The sequence below is a fragment of the Epinephelus lanceolatus genome, chromosome 23 (genome assembly GCF_041903045.1).
Source record: "Epinephelus lanceolatus isolate andai-2023 chromosome 23, ASM4190304v1, whole genome shotgun sequence".
In the NCBI taxonomy this organism is placed as follows: domain Eukaryota; kingdom Metazoa; phylum Chordata; class Actinopteri; order Perciformes; family Serranidae; genus Epinephelus; species Epinephelus lanceolatus.
The window spans coordinates 7,711,302-7,734,571 of NC_135756.1; the positions used below are offsets into that span (position 1 = coordinate 7,711,302).

At 43.6% G+C, this 23,270-nt stretch overlaps 2 protein-coding genes across 2 annotated transcripts in view; one reads left to right on the forward strand and one right to left on the reverse strand.

The window, feature by feature from the left end:
* The first annotated feature begins 232 nt into the window (after nt 1-232).
* ascl1a (achaete-scute family bHLH transcription factor 1a) lies at nt 233-2,182 on the forward strand. Its single transcript, XM_033614532.2, has 2 exons — nt 233-1,168; nt 1,265-2,182. The coding sequence occupies exon 1, from the start codon at nt 550-552 to the stop codon at nt 1,153-1,155; it is 606 nt and encodes a 201-aa protein (XP_033470423.1). The 5' UTR covers nt 233-549; the 3' UTR covers nt 1,156-1,168; nt 1,265-2,182.
* Nucleotides 2,183-4,634: 2,452 nt separating this feature from the next.
* The window catches only part of LOC117249606 (uncharacterized), an 85,255-nt gene continuing 66,619 nt past the window's right edge, over nt 4,635-23,270 (reverse strand). Inside the window, exons 11-15 of the mRNA XM_033615346.2 lie at nt 16,022-16,092; nt 14,565-14,675; nt 13,943-14,040; nt 9,199-9,268; nt 4,635-8,381 (exon numbers count right to left, since the gene is read on the reverse strand). Of these exons, the coding sequence (XP_033471237.2) occupies nt 8,130-8,381; nt 9,199-9,268; nt 13,943-14,040; nt 14,565-14,675; nt 16,022-16,092 (602 nt within the window). The 3' untranslated portion in view covers nt 4,635-8,129. The remainder of the gene's footprint in view (nt 8,382-9,198; nt 9,269-13,942; nt 14,041-14,564; nt 14,676-16,021; nt 16,093-23,270) is intronic.

Below are 23,270 nucleotides of genomic sequence, written 5' to 3' on the forward strand. Positions count from 1 at the left end.
ACATCTGATCTCCAAAAATAAAGACAATAAAATGGAAAATGTATCTACTAAAAGTTGCAAAACAAAAATGATTTCAAAGAAAGCACAAACAAGTTGTTTTCCAGTATAACAAAACTTAAAGTATTTCCTGTTTGTGTCGTAAACGGGACTCTGAGTTGGAAACTTTCCTCTCGCTCAGCCACACACCTCTCTGACACCCGTAATAGATAGAAAGAAAAAAAAAACCTCACCACTGACTGTTTGTTTAGTGCTTCAAGTGGCACGCGTCCGGCGCGCGCAACGCACCGGCACCGGGGCAGGAGCCCAAGGTGAATCCACGCGACCGGAGGGCGTGGCCAGTCCCCCATCCAAACGTATTGAAAAGCAGTGGCTTCTTTCCTCGAGGACTCAGAGCAGCTTTGAGGAGCGCGTGAGGCAGCAGCCCAGCGGACTGCCCCCACTGAAGCAAGTGCGCATCAAACGGCCCACACCACGTGAACGGCACGAGCGGGACGCACCGCCGCGAGACTTGGTGATTTCTTTATAAGTTTGTTCTTTTTTTAACTGGGAATGGACCTCACAGCCAAGATGGAAATTAACGTCAGCCAGCAGCAGCTGATGCCGCCCGCGTGTTTCTTTTCCGCCGCCGCGGCGGCGCAGAGCATCCAGCTGAGCCCGAGCGGCAGCAGCCAGGGCAGCGGGAAGTCTGTGTCCAAGCAGCCCAAGAGGCAGCGCTCCTCCTCCCCGGAGCTGCTGCGCTGCAAGCGGAGACTCAATTTCGCGGGTTTCGGCTACAGCCTCCCGCAGCAGCAGCCGCACGCGGTGGCCCGGAGAAACGAGAGGGAGAGGAACCGCGTCAAACTGGTCAACAACGGGTTCGCCACCCTGCGGGAGCACGTCCCCAACGGCGCCGCCAACAAGAAGATGAGCAAGGTGGAGACACTGCGCTCAGCCGTGGAGTACATCCGCGCCCTGCAGCAGCTGCTGGACGAGCACGACGCGGTAAGCGCGGCGTTTCAGTCCGGCGTCCTGTCGCCTACCATGTCGCAGGGATACTCCGCTGACATGAACTCCATGGCAGGTTCACCGGTATCCTCATACTCATCCGACGAGGGCTCCTACGATCCTCTCAGCCCGGAGGAGCAGGAGCTGCTGGACTTCACCAACTGGTTCTGAGCGTCTGTATAAGGTAAGAATAAATGAATGATATCACATCAGACACCAAACATCCACCATAAACACTCTGGACAGTGGTTTAACTTTTATTTTTCTTCTCTTCTCACAGAAATATGGATCAACTCAACTTTACTGTTGAAGTGCGCTTGGGATGGTCCCGGAGGAGGCTGGCTGTCCTCAAAAACCAGACGCACTGTATACGCGTTTTGGCCCCGCGTCCTTAACGCGCGGTCCTCCCAGACTGAAACAGACAGACAGACAGACAGACAGACAGACACGGCCTTAACGTCCCTAAAAAACTTGGGGGAAAATCAGGCCGGAGATCAGCGCCAAAGGATTAAAGGAAGACGGGTCTCCTGACAGCGTGGGAATCCGAGCTCCTGTGCATCTGCCCATGATAAAAACCCTAAAGTGAATTCATGCTCTTCAGCAGCACATTAAAAACATTATTTAACACGTCGCTCTTCAACTATGCTAAATCCAATCACACACCACCAACCCTTTGGTAAACCTCTCAGACGTTTTAATTCAGAAAAAAATGCTTCCAAGTCGCGGATTTATTCTATAAAATTCTATATCAAACGCTTTTTTGAAATATATTAAGATATTTTTGTATGTAAGAGATTTATAGATGTTTTGTACACATCCTTTTTGTATATATTTTGTCTATATATTGCGAAGTTGCTTCTATACCTCCTGCCTATGTAGACGTGTAGTCTATTATTCTCTGGCTCTTCTGTTCCTGAGGTTCCCAGACGGAGTTTGACACTCCGACGTTTTTATCCTAGCACCGACGTGTCTTATTTAATAGCTCAAACCATGTTATTGCATTATTATGTCATGAAGTTCACGATGATCAAAAACTTATGCAGCTATTGTCCAAACAGAGCGCAATGGCTACGCATTGTCTCTCTTTACACTGCCAGCTCTATATTGTCTTCACATAAACAGATGTTGGAAAAAAAAAGAAGTCTTATAACCATATTTTCTACACTCTAGTCCAAGAATAAAATGATTTGCTACTGAAGTACTTTTCTGTCTTATTTTTTTTGGGGGGAGGGGGGTGTATTTAAAGGAGGGATGGCATTATCACAGCTTTCAACATGTGGTTAGCAGTTAATTGGAGGAGAAGGAATGATGGAGCTGTAGAGACAACAAGGAAAAAGACGAACAACTTTTACGCACATTTTACGCACGATATATCTTCCTTCTAGTTGGTCTAAATTAACGACTTGTGGCTCTTTGCAATGTTTAGTCACATGTCACTCAGCCAAACTCTTAATGTCCAATATCTTTTGTAATATTGGAGAGTATCTACAACAGAATCCATCCACTGCGCAAAAGGGCAAAGTGTAAATCTGTTGCCACATGTGCGTAAAATTTGAGCCACCGCTATGAAATCCTACTAACCCAGCAGCTGTAGGATACAAGCACTGATGAAATGCTTGTATCTCCTCAGAAATGGATCTTAAAGTGACCAAACCTCAGAAAAAATAATGATAACTTGGACTCGGTGTCATGGACAGAGGCTGACGCAGCTTAAAACGGCGCGTTAACTGTTCCTCACATAAAAGGGTTTTCGTGCGCACTCAGAGAAACCAACAAATTGCAGCCTTCAAATGGAAGTATTTTTCATCCAAAGTGAAATTTTGGGTCAAATAAATGTCTTCTACATCAGCAGATGGAGAGAAGGAGGGAGTGTCAGCGGGGATGGTCACACCGTGGCGATCACCAACAGATTCTGAGGTAGTAGCTCGTGTTTCTGCGAAACTAAGTTTGACAGGTAGGGCGGAGGCTGCAGCCAGACGCGTGTCCGCTTTAATGAGTGAATGGGCTGTGTATGGTGGTCGAGTGGAGACACAGAGCTGAATTGGCATGCCGCCAGGCGCACAACAATCACCACCTGGGAAGGAGAGAGGGAGGGAAAAAATGATTGTCTGGAAAAAAAAAAAATCTTTCAAGCTTTTCCCTGCGCTGATAATAAACTCAGAGGAATCATATTAAATTAAGAAATTCACACATTTAACAGACTAATAAAATACTTTATCCACAAACAGAGACTGACTGCAAAACAAGGTGATGCGTTCAAAGGAGGGTTCGTGGACCACCAGGGGGCCATGAGAGGGGGCAGAGGGTGGGAATGAACAGGGCGGCAAGACAAGTAGTAAAGAACAAGTCATAGTGGTGAACACTTGCAGTGAATACCATTTAATTTTGTTATTGTCTCCTTAAAATGCAGCAGCAACAAGAATGACTGAATGTGGAAACACTGACACATATTGCTGACATATTTATCCTTCTGAAAACATCACCTGTTTTGTAAATGGATTAGTGTTTTAGCCCCAATAACACAGAATGAAACTGATGACTGTTTCTAAATTTCAACTATTTTTTAAAATACACAACTTTCAGTGTCCACAATACACAACAGTTACATCTTATATTTGCAATGCAGTTACGTTTACACCAGGAACATGTGCAAACAGCAGTATATTGGGCCTGTATGTTCTATGATGATGAACTGACTTCCTTCTATATCTCGAACCCTTCTCATATTCTTGAATATACCTCAGACTTTTACTATAAAACAATGACATGAATCAGGCTTGTCACATGCAAAGCTTAGAGTCACACAGTCATGTTTCACTGTTCAACTTTATTCGGATAAATACAGAAATGATTAAAGATGATTAAACATAATGAAAAATAATATACATTTAGTCAGTGGAACAGTTACAAACATACAGCTATAATTGTAAGCAATACAGCACACACTCACGCCTGTCACATGTGATGTAGCTCAACATGTAAACACTTGTATTTGGCTAAAGAAGTGCATAGTAGTAGCGTCAGACCTGTTAAAACGTAAGTGAACGGGCAACCTTCAAGTGCAAAGTTAGTCCACTAAACAAGTTTTTTTTCCACAAAGACCGCCTCATATCGTTAGGATAAATGTCAGAGAACATATAGAAAACGACATGTCAACGTGTTGTCTTACCTTACCGGTGTGGTGCCATGTTTGTTTACCATTTAGCACTGCTTTCCAAAGCGCGACCGAAATATCGCGAGAATAAGCAGCGATCTCATACCGTGCCTGAACAAGCAGCAACAGGTGGAAGGCAGAACCGGACAGTAGCCTGAAAAGTTCATTCATTTATTTTATGAAAGATTTATAGAATAATGGCTGACTTTTTGCCAGACTTCGACTTTGTGGAGGAGGAATTTGATTTTGAGAGTTTGATGGCCGCCCTTATTTATTTGAGGCCAGAATGCACTGACGAAGAGCTTCGTGAAATTGAAGAACGGAGGAGGAGAGAGAGAGAGGCACAACAGGTAGAGGACGAGAGAGGATGAATGGCTGCTGCAAGGCTACGTAGCTCTGGAGACATTTACATGTCGTTTTCTATATGTTCTCTGACATTTATCCTAATGATATGAGGCGGTCTTTGTGGAAAAAAAGCTTGTTTAGTGGACTAACTTTGCACTTGAAGGTTGCCCGTTCACTTGCGTTTTAACAGGTCTGACGCTACTATGCGCCCCGGCTGTATCTAGGCTAACGGCTAACATGCTAACTATTATTTCTATGTCACTAGTCACTTGAAACAAATTTAGGACGATAGGAGACAGGTTGAAATAAACCGAAATTTCCCTTTAAGGAATTACAGGCAAAAATGATTTCTTTACCTGTCTGCAACTGATTATAACAGACAAAAATCACCTGTATAGGCTCCTTAAAGGTCACAGTGAAATAAGTAAGACATGACAGCTGATGGACGAAAAGGTGAAAGTAGTGGAGGATACTGAAGATCGCAACTAACGATTAAATTTGCAATTATTTTCTTCATCAACTGAATCGTGTGGTCTACAAAATGTCAAATAATTGTGCAAAATGCCCGTTATAATTCCCCACAGCCCAAGATTATATTTTCATATCACTTTCCTGTGTTGTTTTATTCAACCAACAGCTGAAAAACAAAAGATATTCAGTTTACCATCAAGTGTGGAAAAGAAAAGCTTAAAATCTTTCAGTCTGAGAAGTTGAGACCAGCAAAAGTTTGTCATTATGACTTAAATAATTAGGACAATGATTATATACTTGCCACTGAATGCAAAAGTAGTGGAGGAGACTCTTATAAACTCCAGAGCTGAACATGTAAATCTAAAGAGGACTTCAAAGCAGGTTTAACATGAGGTTGTAGTCTTGTCTGTTGCAGGGTTTTTTACATGATGACATATGCTGCGTACAGGACGTCCCTGATCTAACAGCTCTGCTTTGCTGCCTGTCAGAGTCCATTATGTTTCCCTCTGTGGCGGCCTGTCAAGCGTGTACGAGCCGCAGGAGAGCACGGCCATATCTAATTGGCAAAGCCGAGGCAAAACAATGGCTCAAACTATATTAGTTGAATATCTCATTGAATATCAGTCATCAGTGTTGATTAAGTTGGATAGAGGAGGACAAACAGTCTGAGCGGCTCGAATATCGTTTCTTTTTCACTGCAGAACAATAAGCAGTTGTTGCATCAGGACATTTACATGAACGCCACCTCTGAGGCAGTTTGTGGAGGGAGTCTGGGAGTTTTAATCTAATAGTTCTGTTTAAGACTTTGTACGTGATAAATGATCAGCATCTACTACTGCAGAACATTTCAGGACCATAGACAGCACTAAACAGCTCTATGAAATGTCATGTTGCAGAAACAATAGAGGCCTGTTTAACATTGCCTTTCCTTCTAGGGCTTCTATTATTATCCAATCAATGATTAAAATATCAAAGTTCATTTTAAGTCTCTAGCAAGAGCACAAAACCAAAGCATTCTGAATGGACCGCAAGTGACTCGCAAACGTGTCAAGTCAGTCAAAAACAGACTTTATTTATAAGTACGGTGAATTTCTGGTACATAGCTTTTATTCTGAAGTGCTGTTTCCTGCTGTAGAGTGAGTGACTAACGGACAACCAACTGACAAAAACAGCCAACTAGTTCAATGATGTGGCCAAACGCAAGTATGATGGTGAATATATTAAACTGAGTGGACTTTGAACTAATGTATAATGAGAAATCTGGACCCCCAAATCTGGACTGGAAAAGTTGGGAGCCACTGGTATAATGGAAGCTACAGCAGGAAAATCCTAAAGTGCAACACACATCGCTGCCATAGGCCGCGCGTCAAAACGCCCGCCTCCATTATATTCTATGAACAAACCCACACTGGTGCCAGCTGACGTGCCGCCCCGCTCTGCTTTAGCCCACTGCTCTATTTCCAGCACAGCCGGTGCTGCGAGAAAAGCCTTTTATGTATGTCTCGGCCACCGTAGTATCAACTCCGGTTGCCTCAAATTTTTAATAAGGCCATGTTTAGACGACAACGGTTTCTCTAAAAATGGAAAAGTCTGTCCTTTGCGTTTTAAAAAACTTCTGCGTTTATATGACGACGTTATTGAACCGATAACACGGAGCCGCAAAATCTACTGGAAATGCTGTAGTATGCAAGCCTGGCCAATGGGTGGCAGTGTAAATTTGCAAAGCAACACGCATGGCGTCATGCCGTGGTGTTGCAAACCAAAGCAAAGAAGACACAATGGCGAAAGCATGCACAGATAACTTTGTCTGGATGGACGACGAGGTGGAGTTGCTACAGTAACAGATCTACACTTCACTTCAAATCAACAGGGTGAGCAGCACAAACAGAGCTCGGCATTGTTGTTGTGATGGTCGACTTTCTCGCACATGCTTAGTGACTGGAACCGTAATGCGCATGTGCGTAAAGTCTCCGTTTTCAGAGGAACTGCATATTGCAAGTTTACATGACAACGAAGATGCTGCCGTTTCCAAAAAGTTGCACTCTGGAACCCGTTTTCAAAACGTACCCAAAATGCAGCTGTCATGTAAATGATCGGCCAAAACGCAACTAAAGTTTACCGTTTTCAGTTGAAATCGTTGTTGTATAAACGGGGCCTAAGACGATTTTGATAAGAAACTCACCCATGAAATCCAAGTTGTTGTTGCCTCAAAGTTTTTCCTCTTCTTCTTCCGTTAATAGCAGTTGGCAACCGCTGGCAGCTAGTGTAGGTACAGCCACCTAGCGGGCCAGGGTAGGAAATACACTTTAGTGTCGATGGTGCCGCTGCGCGCCGCTGCCAATGTGTGTTGGGGGGCGGCACTTGACGGCCACAGCGCCGCACCGGCGGCAGTGTGTGTTACACTTAAGAAGCTTCCAAGAAAAGTTGAAAAAGAAACTTAGTGTTCCAATGAAGGATTGAATAAAACAAAAAAGACATGAGGAGAGCTCTCTTGGGACCTGGGGAGATGCACAAGCTCACCTGCAGGCATATGGTACGTGTCAGAGAGAGGAGACAAAAGTTTCGCACTCCAGCTTTAAGACCAGGTTTGTTTAATACAATTGATATTTGACGATTGAAAAAATAATTTCTTTTGCTTGCTAAATTCTGCCTGAAACTGGGCACACTGGGCTCAACACAAGAAGGAGTGAATTAAACTGCTAATGTTAGCATGACCGGCTAATTAGCTTGCAATAACCTGGCACTACTTCCAAAGCTGACGGATATCCCACAAGCTAATTGTAGTATTTTAAGAGAAACAGGTCGTGTTAGAAAAATACCTGGAACATCCACCCTGCGAGAGCCAAGATGGAGGAACATCAGAGTTCAGAGTAACCTTAGCAGCTCTGCCCTGCTTTTTATTGAGTTTGGTGAAGATAAGGAAAATGTAAAGCGCTAGCCAAACACATCAGTCGGTCCACATCCTCAAAGGTCAGCACTGACAAGACGGACTGGTGTCTGCACAAACTGGTGAATCACTCAGATTTATGCTGCATTCACACAATGTCAATAAATCTCACCATTTTAAGTGCTCATGTGCCTGGGATCATGAATGGGTGACAAGTTGTCAGTACAGTACTGATAATACTTGTGGCAGTGATGCTGATACCTGAACCACACAGTGCAGTGACTGAGGTCAGAGGTTGCTGGAGTCGTTGAGAGGGTTGGCGATGACCGACTTGTGAATGAGCATGAAGAGCGGCAGGTAGGCCAGGAAGTCCAGCAGGTCCAGGGGAGGCATGTGCTGCAGCTCCAGTCTGATCGCAGCCTCCTGCTCCAGATGGATTCCCCCGGCCTTCAGCTCCAGAAGCAGCTGCTCTGCGCTGATGAAGCCCTGCTGAGCTCCAGCGTCTCCTCGCTGCTCCTCCAGGAGGAACAGGAACAGTTGCTACATAACAATAATAATATTTGACATTAAAAACAAGGTAAAGTGGCTGTCAGCTCTGAGCACAGTTGTGAGTGTGCGCTCGTGTATGTGTGTGTGTGTTATTGTGTGTGACTCTCAGGGTAGCCTCAGATTACCTCAACCTGTTTCTAGTCTTGTTTGAGTGCACCTGTTTGCACAGTTAATGCAGTCAAGGTGATAATTGTTGGGGGAGGGGGGGAGGGTTTGGGGAATAATCCTTTCTGGCAATTAGCCCATTCTCATGTTCCTCCTGCCTTTCAGTTGCTCAGTACTTCCTCGTATGAATGAGGGCCAGGCCTGGCTGTGAGCGGCCAGCTGGTAGGCTAGTCCTGGTCCATCTGAGATGAGCCGTGTGTCTCAGGCTGATTACAGGGCTGGGCGGAGTGGACGGCATGTTCACTGCTGGGCACTTTAATGAGATTAGGGCCTTGCTAATCTATGAAAAGGGAAAAGCACCCCTCTCTTTCTCTCTCTGGCTTGCTTCCCTCATTTCTATGCATGAGGGCTGAGTGTCTTTCATTAAAAAAAAGCTAGCTTTACAAAGCATGCTTTGGAATTGCTCTTCAAAGTGTTTACCAGTATTTATTTCATTATAATTATACCCGTGGAGCCATCAAAGAGAGGCAGGAACGCTGTTTGTGGCATGAATGTGACTCATGTGAGAGTTAATCTGATGTTGCGTGGAGGTAATCAAGAGCACCTTGTGAAAACAGATTCGAGAGTATGAACATGTGGTGGGCAGTTATTTGCTGCGCACACTAGCCAGCAGAAGTGCAGGAGAATTTAGGGAAGTGCAAACCTTTGCTTTGAAGAGCCTGACTTCTAATGAGCGGAGGTCCATGTTGGTGATCAATGATCGCATGAAGTCACTGCAGGAACAGAGAGAAATGAGTTGGTGAAAGTTCATTCAGAAAAAGAACATATGAGCTCAGTTTGGAAGTAAGGACTCCAATGATTAAAGGGATAGTGCACCCAAAAATGAAAATTCAGCAAGTTCAAGTTTTAGCGGTGCTAGCCGCTCCCCCCAGAGTGCTCCGCGCTCACGTGTGCGTGCTTGCGCAAGATCAGCGAAAGCATGAGCTTTGCTTACCTGTGTTTACATCACGTGACACGTGCACCGCAGGGAGAGACAACAGTAACCACAGAGCTAAAAGATCATTTGCACTACGGTCTTTTAGCAAAGGACAGCCCAACATGTCTGAAGACTTTGAAATTGAGGAGGAACAGCATTTCTTTGTTGAGCCGTATTTGTTTGAGCCCAAGTATACGGACACGGAACTCAGGCTACTGGACGAAGCAGCCGCCGCAGCTCATGAGCCTAACCCTCAGCCAGCCGCAGAATACCGGAGTCGAGCACTGGAAACCTGGTGGTGTAGTTGTTTCAAATGCAAAGCAATGCCAACGGATGAGGAAAGTCTTTGCTGCTCAGACTGGGAATTGGCGATGCCTGCACTTGAGAATCTGGACATCAGGACTGACGAGACTGCTGCTCTTCAGAGACCATGCATCACCGATCACCCTGAGCGCGCACACGTGAACACGGAGCACAGAGAAGCAGTCAGAGCTACAGACTACAGTGAGGCGAAATACAGAGTTCATATGACGTTTTTCGTTTTTTTTATGTCGGGGCTTCAGGACACTTGGATCACTACGGATGAGCAGCATGGAGATATTTTGTGGATTCAATTTTGTGTTCTTGGACGTTAGTCTGGGGCGCAGTCAGCCATTAGGTGTGCTAGCCGCTCCCCCCGCCGATCTCCGCAAGGGATGTGAGGACTCTAAAACTTCACCAGAGCCTTCCTCAGCATATGGGTGAGTAGATAATGGCTGAATTTTCATTTTTGGGTGCACTATCCCTTTAAGTGTCATGTGTTCATAAAGTTGGGGAAAGAAAGAGATTAAATCAAGAATAGAGATATCATGACTCCTAGGCCTTGTTCAAACTGCCAGCCCAAACCTTTTTGATTGCATATTCAGATTGTTTCCAGATTAATTTTTGAAAGTCTGAACAGCAAAACAAAAACACACAAAATGCGATTTCTGCACATTGGATCCAAAACAGTCATTGCTGGTTACTGACTCCACGTTGTTACCACAGCAACCCATGCTGATAGGTTGGTGCTGTCTGGACACACAAATGTGATCTGATCACTTGCAAATAACAGAGTGGACAGTCTGTCTTAAAGACCTCATTTAAGAAACACATCTGATTTGCCCGCAGTCTAAACGTAGCCTTATGACATGTTTGCACTACGAGTGACTCAGCATCAGTGTGATCGGCTACATTATCACCAAATCACCGTCGAGGTGCTGTTCAAATGCTCGTTAACTCAGTTACATCAAGAGGAGCTTGTGTGTGTTTGCGACTTGCCACAAAGCACCTTGACTAAATGTTATCTGAAATTTGTATTTGACCAAAATAATATCTATGCTTCTGATCAGTGTCTGAGCCTCATTTTAACATCACATTTTGCCGCCCCTGTGTGCACCTCATTACACAGAACGTTAGCAGAGCGTCAGCCAACAAAAGCTAAATAACACAGCACAACTAGAAACACAAATATATGATTGGTTGATGCTCCTGCGTGTCAGTGGAGCGCTGAAAAAACTGCAGCGTCAGGAGTCAGTTTGTAGCTTTGTGTCACCAGCTTCCATTGAAAATGACTTGTAGCCTGTTGCTGTGTCGCTCACAGTGTAAACGAGCATTAGTCCTTAGTGTGGGTGAAGCTGGATCCCACACTTCCCATAATGCAAAGTTTGAAATGCAGGATTTCTTTTAGAAATTTGGTGTTTCCAAATCCAGAGCAAGATCGCCCTGATGACACTTTGATGAGCTCCTTCAGAACCACAGAACTTTAGTGAGCCTGCAATTGTCCAAACAGTGTTTCTGTGAATCACAATTCAAATAATTTCATTTATCTTCAATCTGTCCTAAAATGAACGTGTTGGTAGATACTTTGCCACTGCAGACAAATTCAGGACAATCTGTTGGCGGCGGCGGGTGGTTTTTTGGCGGTTCTGTCTCGTGCGGTGTTGTGTTTACAGAGATGTGATGGTAAAGTGTTCTGAGCCCATTGTGGTTGCTCACAGTGGCCTGGCTGCCAAACAATACGTGGGCACACGTGGACATCCCGCCACAGTAACGGATAAAACTGCTCTGGTTTTGGGGACAGTGGGTGCAGGAGGGGGGGGTGTAGCTGGAGTGGGGGTGAATGGAGGGTTCGCGTGGAGGTTTAGGGAGGGGACTAAGGGACTGGGACACACTCTGGTGCAATGTAACCACTCGCAGACTGACTAAATCTAGGTCCACTCGGATAATTAGAGGGAGACACGACCGATTGTGTTGGGACAGACCTCTCCTGTCCAGCGTGTGGCACAGCGACGGCCGTCCCTTCTCTAACGAGCGCCCGGTGTTAATGAGCCCCTCCTCGCCGTGCGCTCAATGGCCTGCTAGAGTGAAGAATGGCCAAGCGCTGGGCCAACGAGTGCAATGCACGCCTGAGTGCTCCCTGTGCTGTGATTGGCCCTTGTTCTCCAACCATGGTGCAGGCAGGGGCTTGATGGGGATGAAGCGAGACAGGGCAGCTAATGATCATTAATTGCACTTGGTTTGCAGTAAAAGAGTCCAAATGTTGTTGCGCTAAGGACACTGGCGTGATAATGGCCAGCGTAAACCAGGGGCTAGGGGACTGGTGATGGACTGCGGGGAAGATAATAGCAGCCTAACCCATTTTCTTTTGTCGGCCCTCCTCTGGCACCCTGCTGTGGCCAACACAGAAGACTTCTCGCTTACGTAATGCCCAAAATTTTGGCGGCCTCCTCATTGGGGAGCTGGTATACAGTCAGGCGGGGGGGTGAAGGGATGCAAACATATTGTGACCTAGTTTCATTTTGACAGAATTGAGAGTTGTTTTGGGATATTTTTGAACAGACTGCGGTGACGCTGCGCTGACTGGGCGAGAGGGAACTCTCTGAAGGAGGAGGGACTCGTGTTGTTTATCTGGCGAGGAGCTAGTCTGCTGTCTCATGTTTCCTTCCCTCACTCCCTGACTCATTTAGTCTGCTGAATTCCCCGCAGCGAGGACACTTACAGTAACCCTCAGTGCATGCATGCATGCTCGCAGATCCAACACAAGCAACAAGGGATTACAGTGACAATAACAATACTGCAACGGCTCCTCTGATGTCGTTTGGGAACCCTGTATGGCAATGTGCTTCTTGGCAGATCATGTGACTTGCCCTGGGGGAATGTGGCGCTGTGTGAGGTGGACTTGTTGGGGAGCACAATGCTACACAGGGACAGATGGGCTGAGTCAAGGGCCAAAACAGCATGGCACAGAGGGTGAGAGGTAGACAACAAGAGAGCCGCAGAGATTAGAGGCGTGAGCGGGACGGACAGTTAAAGTTGAAAAGAGGAGAGTGGCGGGAGGGAGGCTGCAATTAGTGCGAGGTAAAATTGGTAGAAAAAATATACAACAAAGTGGGAAACACCTCGTCAGATTTCAAAGCCGTACATGATCAGAAAGGCTGATTGTGTAACTACTGTTGCAGCTCATTTCTGAAATAGGATTAGAGACAACAGGATTAACTGAAACAGGTAAGAGGATCAATTGAGTTCAGTTGGGATGAGATGACAGAAGGATGCTATTGTTTTCTCCTTGTTCAGACACTGGCGTCATGAACGCTGATCTCCTCTCTTCTTATTATTCAAATTGCAAAGGGGAGTTCTGTGAAAAGAGCTTTAATATGGTCATTCATTATCATTACTATAATTGCCTCCACACAGAGGAGACACCCTGGTCTCTCTGTGCCAGCGTTAGAGGCAATCTACAGGCCTCCTCTAATACACAACACAAAGGGCCGGCCGTAAATCAGGGGACCCGTGACCCTGACCCTGTCCTCACTGAGAGGGAGCTCTCACTCCGTGGTGAGGGCTTTGGGAGCAGGCCTTGACCCTCGGAGACCTCCAGAGTAGGCTTGGCTCCACACACTCCTGTCTGTAGGAAGCTATACACCCCAGGGCAGGAAGAAAGCGATGTGTGTGGGAATCTGCGGCATATGGGGACATAATGTAGAGACACAGGGACGCGTAGGACGAGTTCAAGTCAGAGTGATGTTTAATGTCTGCACAGGGGGCCAATGTAGGGCTCCAAGCAGCTATTATTATAGATCAGTGTGCGGATGATTTTCTTGAGTCCAAAAGTCTGAAAACAAATTCTCACGTTTGAGAGGCTGAAACCAGAGAATGATCACCATCTTTGCTTGATAAATACCTCAATATCAACACTGTTGAATAATTGAATCATTGTAGTGCTAATGCATATGCCGTTATCACATCCACACTCATAACTCTGACTTCTAACGTCACATAAAACGTTTGAAGACACGAGGAGCAGAGGATCAAAGGGAGCCCCACACACGTCGACAAAATCACTGGAACTAATTTGCGTACACACTCTTATTCTTATTTATAGCAGGTCAGGCACTCCTCTTCCGGCGCCATTGAGGAGTTCAGAGTGTGGCGTCTGCTGAAGGTCACTTACTCCATGGTGGCTATTTTCTGTGCCAGGCTAGCGATCACTGCAAAGAGCCTCAGGTCCACAAGACCATCTGTCACTCTGAAGTCCACCATCTCCAGGATCTGAAACAAAAAATGTGACATAGACCCATGTCTTTGGTTGAGACGCTATAAAGACGAAGGACATTTAGAATTAAATCAGACTGACCCTTGGAATCAGTGGAAAGTGTTCAGTTATTATTAAGCTACTGACGCAGCTGGAGCGTGCAGCACAAGCTGTTTACAGAATGAAAGAAATGATAGCGTTCATCAGTGCGGATGATCCTTAACCTTATCGTTCTTGGTGTGGATGCCCTTTAGTCTTGTTATCGTCTGGGGTTTCTTTAGTTTTTTAAAATTAGTACTGAGTCATATTTATTTGCTATAAATGTCTTAGATCTCTTCATAAAAGCAAAGACGTTTAATGTAAGGTTATCGAAAAGACCAGGTATAGATAATTCATTACCGTCACTGTGGATTTAGTCATAAAAATTGGGGCAATCTTTATGATGATGTGAGACGTTTGATGCTCTGATTAGACTGTTTTGCTTCCCACAGTTCATGAAAATTGGTGTGTGATTGTATTTGCATGTGGAGAGAGAGCCGACCCGATAGACGTAGATCTCCTCTTCGTCCGACAGCAGCTCTGCAGGGATGATGTTTTTAAGAGCAAGTAGAGCCTGAAGGCACGAGAGGTAGCCGTCACCATCACCATCCTCCTGCAGAGAGAGACCATCACCTTCATCAATGTTGAGAAATTCAGAAGATTTAATATAATTTTCAGCCTGGCAATTCATTTTAGAGCTTAGAAATGAAACTTTGACAAAACAAAAATGCGTAATTCAAGATCCAAAGACCATTAGATTAGTTGAAAGTGACAGAGAATACTAGTGGAAATGTGTTTCTGTCTTTTATGATGCCATTAAATTGTGATGGGACCCCACTTGGATGCGTCCTGGGGCCCCAGGACGCATCCAAGTGGAATGAAATAATTAGTTGATTAATGTTAGTTGACTGACAGAATTAATTAATTAATCAGCAATACTTTGTTTTGTCATTTTTTAAAGCAAAAATTGCCAAAAAATTCACTGGTTTCGGCATCTTACTTTGGTGACAATGTGAAAATCAGACGATTTATTGATCAAACTATTAATTTTGGATTTCTTTCTTCCCTCCTTCCTTTTATCCTTCCTTTCTGTCTTCCTTCCATTATTTTTCTTCCTTCTGTTCTTTCTTTCTTCCTCCATTTATTCCTTCCTTTCTTCCGTACTTTCTTCCTTCCTTTCTTTCTTCCTTCCATTCTTTTTTTCTTCCTCTATTAATTCCTTCCTTTCTTTCTTACATTCTTTCTTTCTTCCTTCTGTAACTCCGTTCTTTCTTTCTTCCGTCCTTCCTTTTATCCTTCCTTTCTGTCTTCCTTCTGTTATTTTTCTTCCTTCCGTTCTTTCTTTCTTCCTCCATTTATTCCTTCCTTTCTTCCATACTTTCTTTCTTTCTTCCTTTCTTTCTCCCTCTATTAATTCCTTCCATCTTACATTCTTCCTTTCTTCCTCTATTAATTCCTTTCTTTCTTTCTTTCTTTCTTTCTTTCTTTCTCCCTCTATTAATTCCTTCCATCTTACATTCTTTCTTTCTTCCTCTATTAATTCCTTCCTTCCTTCCTTCCTTCCTTTCTTCCTTCCTTCCTTCCTTCCTTTATTAATTCCTTCCTTTCTTTCTTACATTCTTTCTTTCTTCCTCTATTAATTCCTTTCTTTCTTTCTTTCTTCCTCTATTAATTCCTTTCTTTCTTTCTTTCTTCCTCTATTAATTCCTTTCTTTCTTTCTTTCTTTCTTTCTTTCTTCCTCTATTAATTCCTTCCTTTGGTGACAATGTGAAAATCAGACGATTTATTGATCAAACTATTAATGGATTAATTGGGAAAAAACACTGAAACTAAGTGTAAGTTGCAGCCCTGCCATCATCATCGTTATTGTAAGAGAAAAATCACCTAATTCTCAACAGAAAATGCAACATGTTACAGTAAGTGAAAGAGAATATCCCGAATATAAAGGCTTTACTTACTGCTTCAAAAGCTCTTTTGTACTCAGCCAGCCTCTCCTGACTGAAAATGCAGTACTTTGCCAAAAAGTCGACTGCAAAGAGAAAAGAAGGAGACAAAGACAAACCTTTAGAGCCTGTGGAATTCATAGTAACTGGACTTTCTGACTGCACAAGAGCAATATTTCATCCGTTCATTTGTGTATTCAATTTTTATAACACACACAACAGTGATTTCCAGCCTGAGTCACAGAATTAGGCTTCTGTGTGTGTGCAGAGTGGATTAGAGCAATATTTCTCCCCTCTGGTCGCACTGGGGTCATGGAGGGTGGACAATACAGGGCGAGTGGTTCACAGGGCGTCCAGTTGGTCATGATGGAGGGGGGGCAGAGTGGCACTTGGCTGCTCAGGCTTTTTATAAAGACAGAAAGTGAGATGAAGAGACGCTGGGCGGCTGAGAGCTTCAGATAAACACAGTATTCAGCTTTATCAGGAATAAGGTGTTTTACTGTGGACAGAACGCTTACTGGCAACATGTTGGGCCATGATTCATCATTACAGTTGTTTTTCAAGCAAGAACTGCCCAAACGTTTTCTATTTTCTCTTCCTTTCTGTCTTCTGTTCTTCCTTCCTTATGTCTTTTCTTTCTTTCTTATTCTGTTCTATCTTTCTTCCTTATTCTTTCTCCTTTCCTTCATTTCTCATTTCCTTCCTTCCTTCTGTTCTTTCTTTATTCCTCCGTTTATTCCTTCCTTTCTTTCTTCCTACCATTCTTTCTGTTCTTTCTGTTCTTTCTTTCTTTCTCTTCCTTCCTTCCTTCCGTTCTTTCTTTATTCCTCCATTTATTCCTTCCCTTCTTTCTTCCTACCATTCTTTCTGTTCTTTCTTTCTTTCTCTTCCTTCCTTCCTTCCTTCCTTCCGTTCTTTCTTTATTCCTCCATTTATTCCTTTCTTTCTTTCTTTCTTTCTTTCTTCCTCTATTAATTCCTTCCTTTCTTTCTTACATTCTTTCTTTCTTCCTTCTGTTCTTTCTTTCTTTTTCCTTTCTTCCTTCCGTTCTTTCATTCTTCCTTCCTTTCCTCCTTTCTTACATTCTTTCTTTCTTCCTTCATTTCTCCTTTCCTTTTTTTCTTCTGTTCTTTCTGTCTTCCTTCCTTCCATTCTTTCTTTCTCCCTTCCGTCCGTTCTCTTTCTTTCTTTCGTCCTTCCTTTCATCCTTCCTTTCTGTCTTCCTTCCGTTATTTTTCTTCCTTCCGTTCTTTCTTTCTTCCTTCCATCCTTCCTTCCTTTCTTCTGTACTTTCTTTCGTCCTCTATTAATTCCATCCTTTCTTTCTTACATTCATTCTTCTTCCATCTGTTCTTTCTTTCTTTTTCCCTTCTTCCTTCTGTTCCTTTATTCTTTCTTTTCTCCTTCCTTCCTTTCCTCCTTTCTTCCATTCTTTCTTTCTTCCTTCCTTCCTTTCCTCCTTTCTTCCATTCTTTCTTTCTTCCTTCCTTCCTTTGCTTCCTTCCTTCCTTTCTTGGATCCCCATTAGCCAGTTCCAAGGTACCAGCTACTCTTCCTGCGGTCCACACAAGTAAACATTTAATCCTACCGTAAAACAAATACACAATAAAAAAAAAAATCAAAGGCAAAAAGGAAAATAAAACAATGACAACAAGTACCCACACTATATTTAAACAGTTAGTAACACTTAAAGCAGAGTATACAGTGACTGAGAAACTAAAATGACAGAGAACGTCCCTCATTAATGATCATGGTTACATACTATGTTGCAAAACATCTGTGTCATCAGGTATTTTTTTCAACTTCGTTTACAGAAGTTTTACTTATTAAAGGTACAACATCTGATGGCAAACCATAACTGAACATAATTACTTTTTGAAACAGGAAGTGAAAAATAAACCTCTTGATGCCTGCCTGGTATTATCGTTATGGCCATTACTATTACATGACAACTGATGGTACAGGACATACCGTATTTTAGATAATGAAATATTTCTGAACTGAATGTCTTTGTGTTTTGTTCTGTTAGTCGGAAAATAACAAAAAAATGTATGGCGTCACCTTCGGCTCTGAGAAACTTGGATGGACGTCTTTCAGTGTTTTCTAATATCTCATAGACCAAACAATTAATCAAGATAATGGATTCTGAAAATAATTGTTGCAGTGCTACATATATGTCTCATGACACCTTTGCTCAAGTTTGTGCCTTTTTAATTTTGAGACTTTAAAGAGATTACGTACAAGACACAGAGAAACAGGTATCAGACACTTAAATTTGATGCTTTTTAAGACCTTTTCAAAAATAATTTTAAACCAAATTCAATCAACTTAGGTTAGGTTAATCCACATTTTGCCAACAAGTACATGCAGGTATAAAGTAAAAAGACAGTATTATGTTCAGTGAAAGGTTTAAGGATTTGTAACATCGGAAATCTGGACTTTCACGCAGAAGAGCTCAACTCATTTAAGACCTCATAAATTCAGATTTAAGACTGTTTAATGACTTTAAAGCCTGATATTTAGAGAACTGAATTTAAGACATTTCAGGACTATTTAAGGACCTGCAGAAACTTTTATAAAAGGATCATAAAACTCACTAAGGCTTCTTTCTTAAGATAGATAAAAACAGAACCTAATTTCTGTCACTTAAAAGTAATGATGAATGCTAAAGACTCCAATATAAGAACGATGATTACACAACAAGGGACAAACTGAGGCTGACCACACCCATGAATATTTCAGTAGGCAAATTAGGAGGGAGAAGGACTTGGAAAAAAAGGGGGGTAGAAAATGGGGGCTTTTAAGCTGCTGCCACTTCAATTTAGGAGATGAGAATGAGTCTACTGAATAATGGATCTATTCATTGGTTTGGAGAAGAAAGAGGAGCAACAGAGTTGATATCAGTCTGGACTTAAACCCCTGGACCTCTGGGGTTTCTCCGCAGTAGCAGGGGGGCTGTTTGAATCTGCCATTTATCAGCTTAGGCCTAATCGAAACCAGGCCTTACCCGGCCTCGTCCTTTCACATGCAAAATGTTACATTCGCATCTAGTCAACTTGACTTGTTAAAGCTTGATTGATCAAAAAACCTGCGGGCCGGCTTCGTGCATCTGTTTGCAAATATCTGAGATGAGAAGGGGCTGCAGGAGCAGGAGGATCTGGAGTCACACATGCAGACGCTGCTCAGCCTGGCATGGGACCAGATTTAAAGTCCGCTCTCTTCAAAAGGTTCACACAGTGGCTGGATCAGTGCACTGGTCAATTTGCTAAAGTGAAATGGCAGCTTATGTGACACAGTGAATGGATCCACCTTCTCTCTTTTACAGCGAGGCAGGCTGAGGTTCACTGACCATCTGGAGGAGAGTGAGCCGCTGACCTGTGGTGACTTCAGTGAGTCCAGAAACACAGATATGTTTCTTTCTTTTTAAAGGATCCCTTATCATTTATTATACTCTCTACTGACTGTCCAGAACCATTCAGGTGTGTGCATGTGTGCATGTGTGTGTGTGTGTGTGTGTGTGAGGAGGTTATAGATGTATCATTACTTCATCTTTTTTGTCCACAAGTGGAAGAGCATTCACTCACAAACTATATCTAAATTAACTTTTAAGCCACTTTACTTGTTTCCATTTTGTACATCTACTCCCCCATATTTCATAAATTCATATACTCAAATTGTACTTTTTTAACTGCTCTGCTTACTAGTTACTTTGGAGATTGACATTTTACTTACTCAATATAGACTTGCTGGTAGTAAATTCACTAAGAATGGGCTGCTGCCATTGATAGCACCATGAAAAGCGCATCACTTGCAACCACTATCTGTCCCGTCTCGACGTCTGATTCACAAAAGAAACTGCACTAATGATATTAAAGCTCAAACATGCCCACAGAGTTTTATTTATCCATGTGGCAATCATGAATGTTCGGTTGGCCCTATGTGCGCTATAGGGCCAACCGATAAATTGGTAACGCAGATGTATCAGTGTATAATTCAGATGATATATCATGAAGAAAACTGAAGCAAACAGTGTCACTGTTCTGTAGCTTGTCCACCAAAAAGTAGAGACTAGTTTATGTTTAAGCTGTAAAATGTTCTGCCCAGTAAATCTTGTTTAACTCCCCCTAAAGACACATTTTAGACACTGTAAAAAACACTGCTATGATTATTATCTTAATGTTGATTTCCCACACAGAAGAAACAACAACAACAACAAAATCCTCTAAAAAGGGTCTGACGGATCTACTCTTCTTCCCTTATTGAGAAATTCTGGATCTGGCCTGTGCCCCTGTCTACCAGGGTTAGGGTAAAGGCCCTGACACACCAAGCTGACAGTCGGCTGTCGACCAAAGTCGGGCCGTCTGTGAGCGTCTGTCGGCCTAGTTTTTGTGATGTGTCCCGCACCGTCGGCCCTTCTGCGTCGGCGGGTTTTCGGCCAATTGAGCACGTTGAATCGGTGGCGGAGCTAGTCAGTGAAAGAGATCACTCTGATTGGCTGTTTAGGTTTTATTCCCTTCCCCTGTAGCGAGTGAATCCGCCTGTAGTGAAACCGGGGCTAACCGGTGCTTCCTCCTCAGGCTCCACTTCACTCAGCAGCCTGACAGATCCGCTGCTTCTTCCCACTTTAACCTGAATAACAAACCGGAGCTAGCTGGGAGCATGACCGGAGGGAAGCACAGCCAGTTAGCCTCCGCTAGCGTCTGAGCTAGCCCCGGCTCTCCGTTTGAATCCAAACGGAGAGCCGGGGCTAGGTGGGAGCGGCTAGCGCAGCATGACGGAGGGAAGCACAGCCAGTTAACCTCCGCTAGCTTCCCAGCTAACCCCGGCTCTCCGTTTGGATCCAACCGGAGAACCGAGCCCTGTTTGTTATTCAGGTTAAAGTCGGGAAGAAGGAGCAGGTTAATCTGAATGTAAATGTAATGTAATAGCCAGTGGAGGTGCTGCGGTGCTCAGCTACACAGATAGGTAACACCTCGGCTGTCAGGATGTACCACTGTGTCAGTCCGCTCTCTCTCACGCAGGCGCAGAACGTACGTGCCACCTGGCCATCGGATGTAGTTCGAGTAGTGTGTTCAAATGCAACTGACACAGGGCAATGTGAGGCGACGCAGACGATGCAGCAGTTGGCTTTCGTCGCCGCTAGTTCTTTGATGTCAGTTTGGCGTGTCCGCACCTTTAGTCTTGAGATAGCTCTGGCTGTGTGAAACAGGTGAAAGAGACACGTGCATTAAGATGGCTTGTGTTAGCTTTACAGGTAGAGGACACATTGGAGAGATTCAGCCATACATGTTTGAGCCTCAGTCAGACCCAGACTCAGATGACGAGTCTGTTCTGTACGTAGACTGTAAAAATAATGGACATATGTAGCTCTCGTGACGTCACCCATTGGTTTGTGAACTCCCATTTTGAAGCCTTGAATTAAGCATTTCGGCCATCGCTGTCTTGGTTTTTTGGAGCCAAAAGTGACCATATTTGGGCGAGAAGCTGGAGACTGTGAGCCCGAGGACAATATCAGTAGACAGACTGTCACTCAGTACGGCCCAACCTTAATTATGCATAACTTTGAACCTTAATAAAATGTAAATGGATGAGTTATTAAAAAAAAGAGATCAAAGGCGTTTTTTTGTACCAGGCTGTAAACATGTTTATTTCTGCTGTAAAGTTGGGCATTTTAACATGGGAGTCAATGGGGATTCACTGGCTTCTGGAGCCAACCACAAGAGGCCATTAGAGGAACTGCAATACTTGGCACTTCGGTGTCAGCTATATTTTTCAGTCCTGGAGGTTGCCGCTTAGTTGTGCCCCAAAACTGACAATTGTAGACATACCTGAATGATACGTATAGTTAGCATCATTTATTTGTTTATGTTGTTTGTTAGCTTTTTCAGTTTTTTTCAGTTTTATATACTTTATTAATCCCTGACGGGAAATTCAATTTTCAAGTTTGGAGGCTAACCAGCAGTGGCTGACACATCGTTAGTGTTTATGAAACATACAACGATATTTTCTTTGATGTTACAGTGTTCACATTGGTCCGGTTTACAAAACTACACACTCTACGATGTTTGCTCTGCTCGCTGCACTGACAGTCCGCTCTGCCCTGGAGCTTTCAGGTTAATTTGCTGGTGTTGTGTCAAAGTCTACAGCCCCATCGATATATATTTCGCATATTAGAGAGAATTTGGCTTTTGTATTAGTGAGTATCTAATATGGCTGCCTGGCGTACGTTGAAAATCAGATTTTAGGAAAGCGTACAGACACCGCCCCCTTTAGTAGAGGAATGTGAAAACACCTCTCTAGTGACAGATTTAGCACAGATACAAGACAGTATAGTCAAGGTCGGACATTTTAGGGGACATTAAAAGAAAATAAATAAATAAATAAATGTGTGAATAAAATTCATTTTGGCCATGTAGGTCTATTATCAGATTTTTTTAAACTGCAAAAATGCAGTATCAGTCATGCTGTAGCAGTAATGGCTAATCATGATGCTAATGCTAATGCAGTGTTATTCTCAATTTATTTTTTTGTTTTTATTAGTAAAGGATTATTGTAAGTGTGGTTGTACTGGAAAACAATCAACAAAAATGGGTGAAATAATTGCTTTAAGGGGAAAAAAATCTAAATATCTAGTGTATGATATCACCAAATGTACATTTACATATCATGTGATGATAATGTTGTTTAAGGTCTCGAGTATTTTCTGAATAAGGCAGAGTTTAAGAAAGTTCAACCTCAACATCAGCCGTGACCACAACCTTGCCTGTTCTTGTCTGCACACACACACACACACACACACACACACACACACACACTGTGGGCCTGCAGTGCAGTGGTGCTGGAGGTCGGGGGGTCCCTGGCTGAGGGGAGCACTCCGTCAGGGAATCAGCCGGACAAAAGGTGCAGTGGAGTGAGAGATTGATGGAGGAAGCGAGGGTGGGTGGAGGAGCGGGACAAAGCCGAGGCAGTAAAGCCTCCTGCCTGATAGCCTTATCTGATTCCACTCCAGCGCTTGATGGCTTTTTTTTCACCCTGCCTTTAAAGCGCACAGGTTGTGCCTTTGGTGTGAAGCCTAGCAGAAAATGTTAATCAAGAGAGGGACTGTGTGGAGAAAGGCGAGAGAAAGGGGAGAGTCACTCTGCTGAGGCCATAATCTGTAATGAGACCGAGGCGATTCAGTTGCAATTGAGAGAGGAAGAATGGGGCCATGATGATGATGAGCAGGGAGGTTCACTCTTTCACTGGCGTTTGTTTTTCCTGTTTT

What these genes read in the sequence shown, in the direction of transcription:
- ascl1a (XM_033614532.2), top strand. Translation starts at nt 550, where the DNA reads ATGGACCTCACAGCCAAGATGGAAATTAACGTCAGCCAGCAGCAGCTG.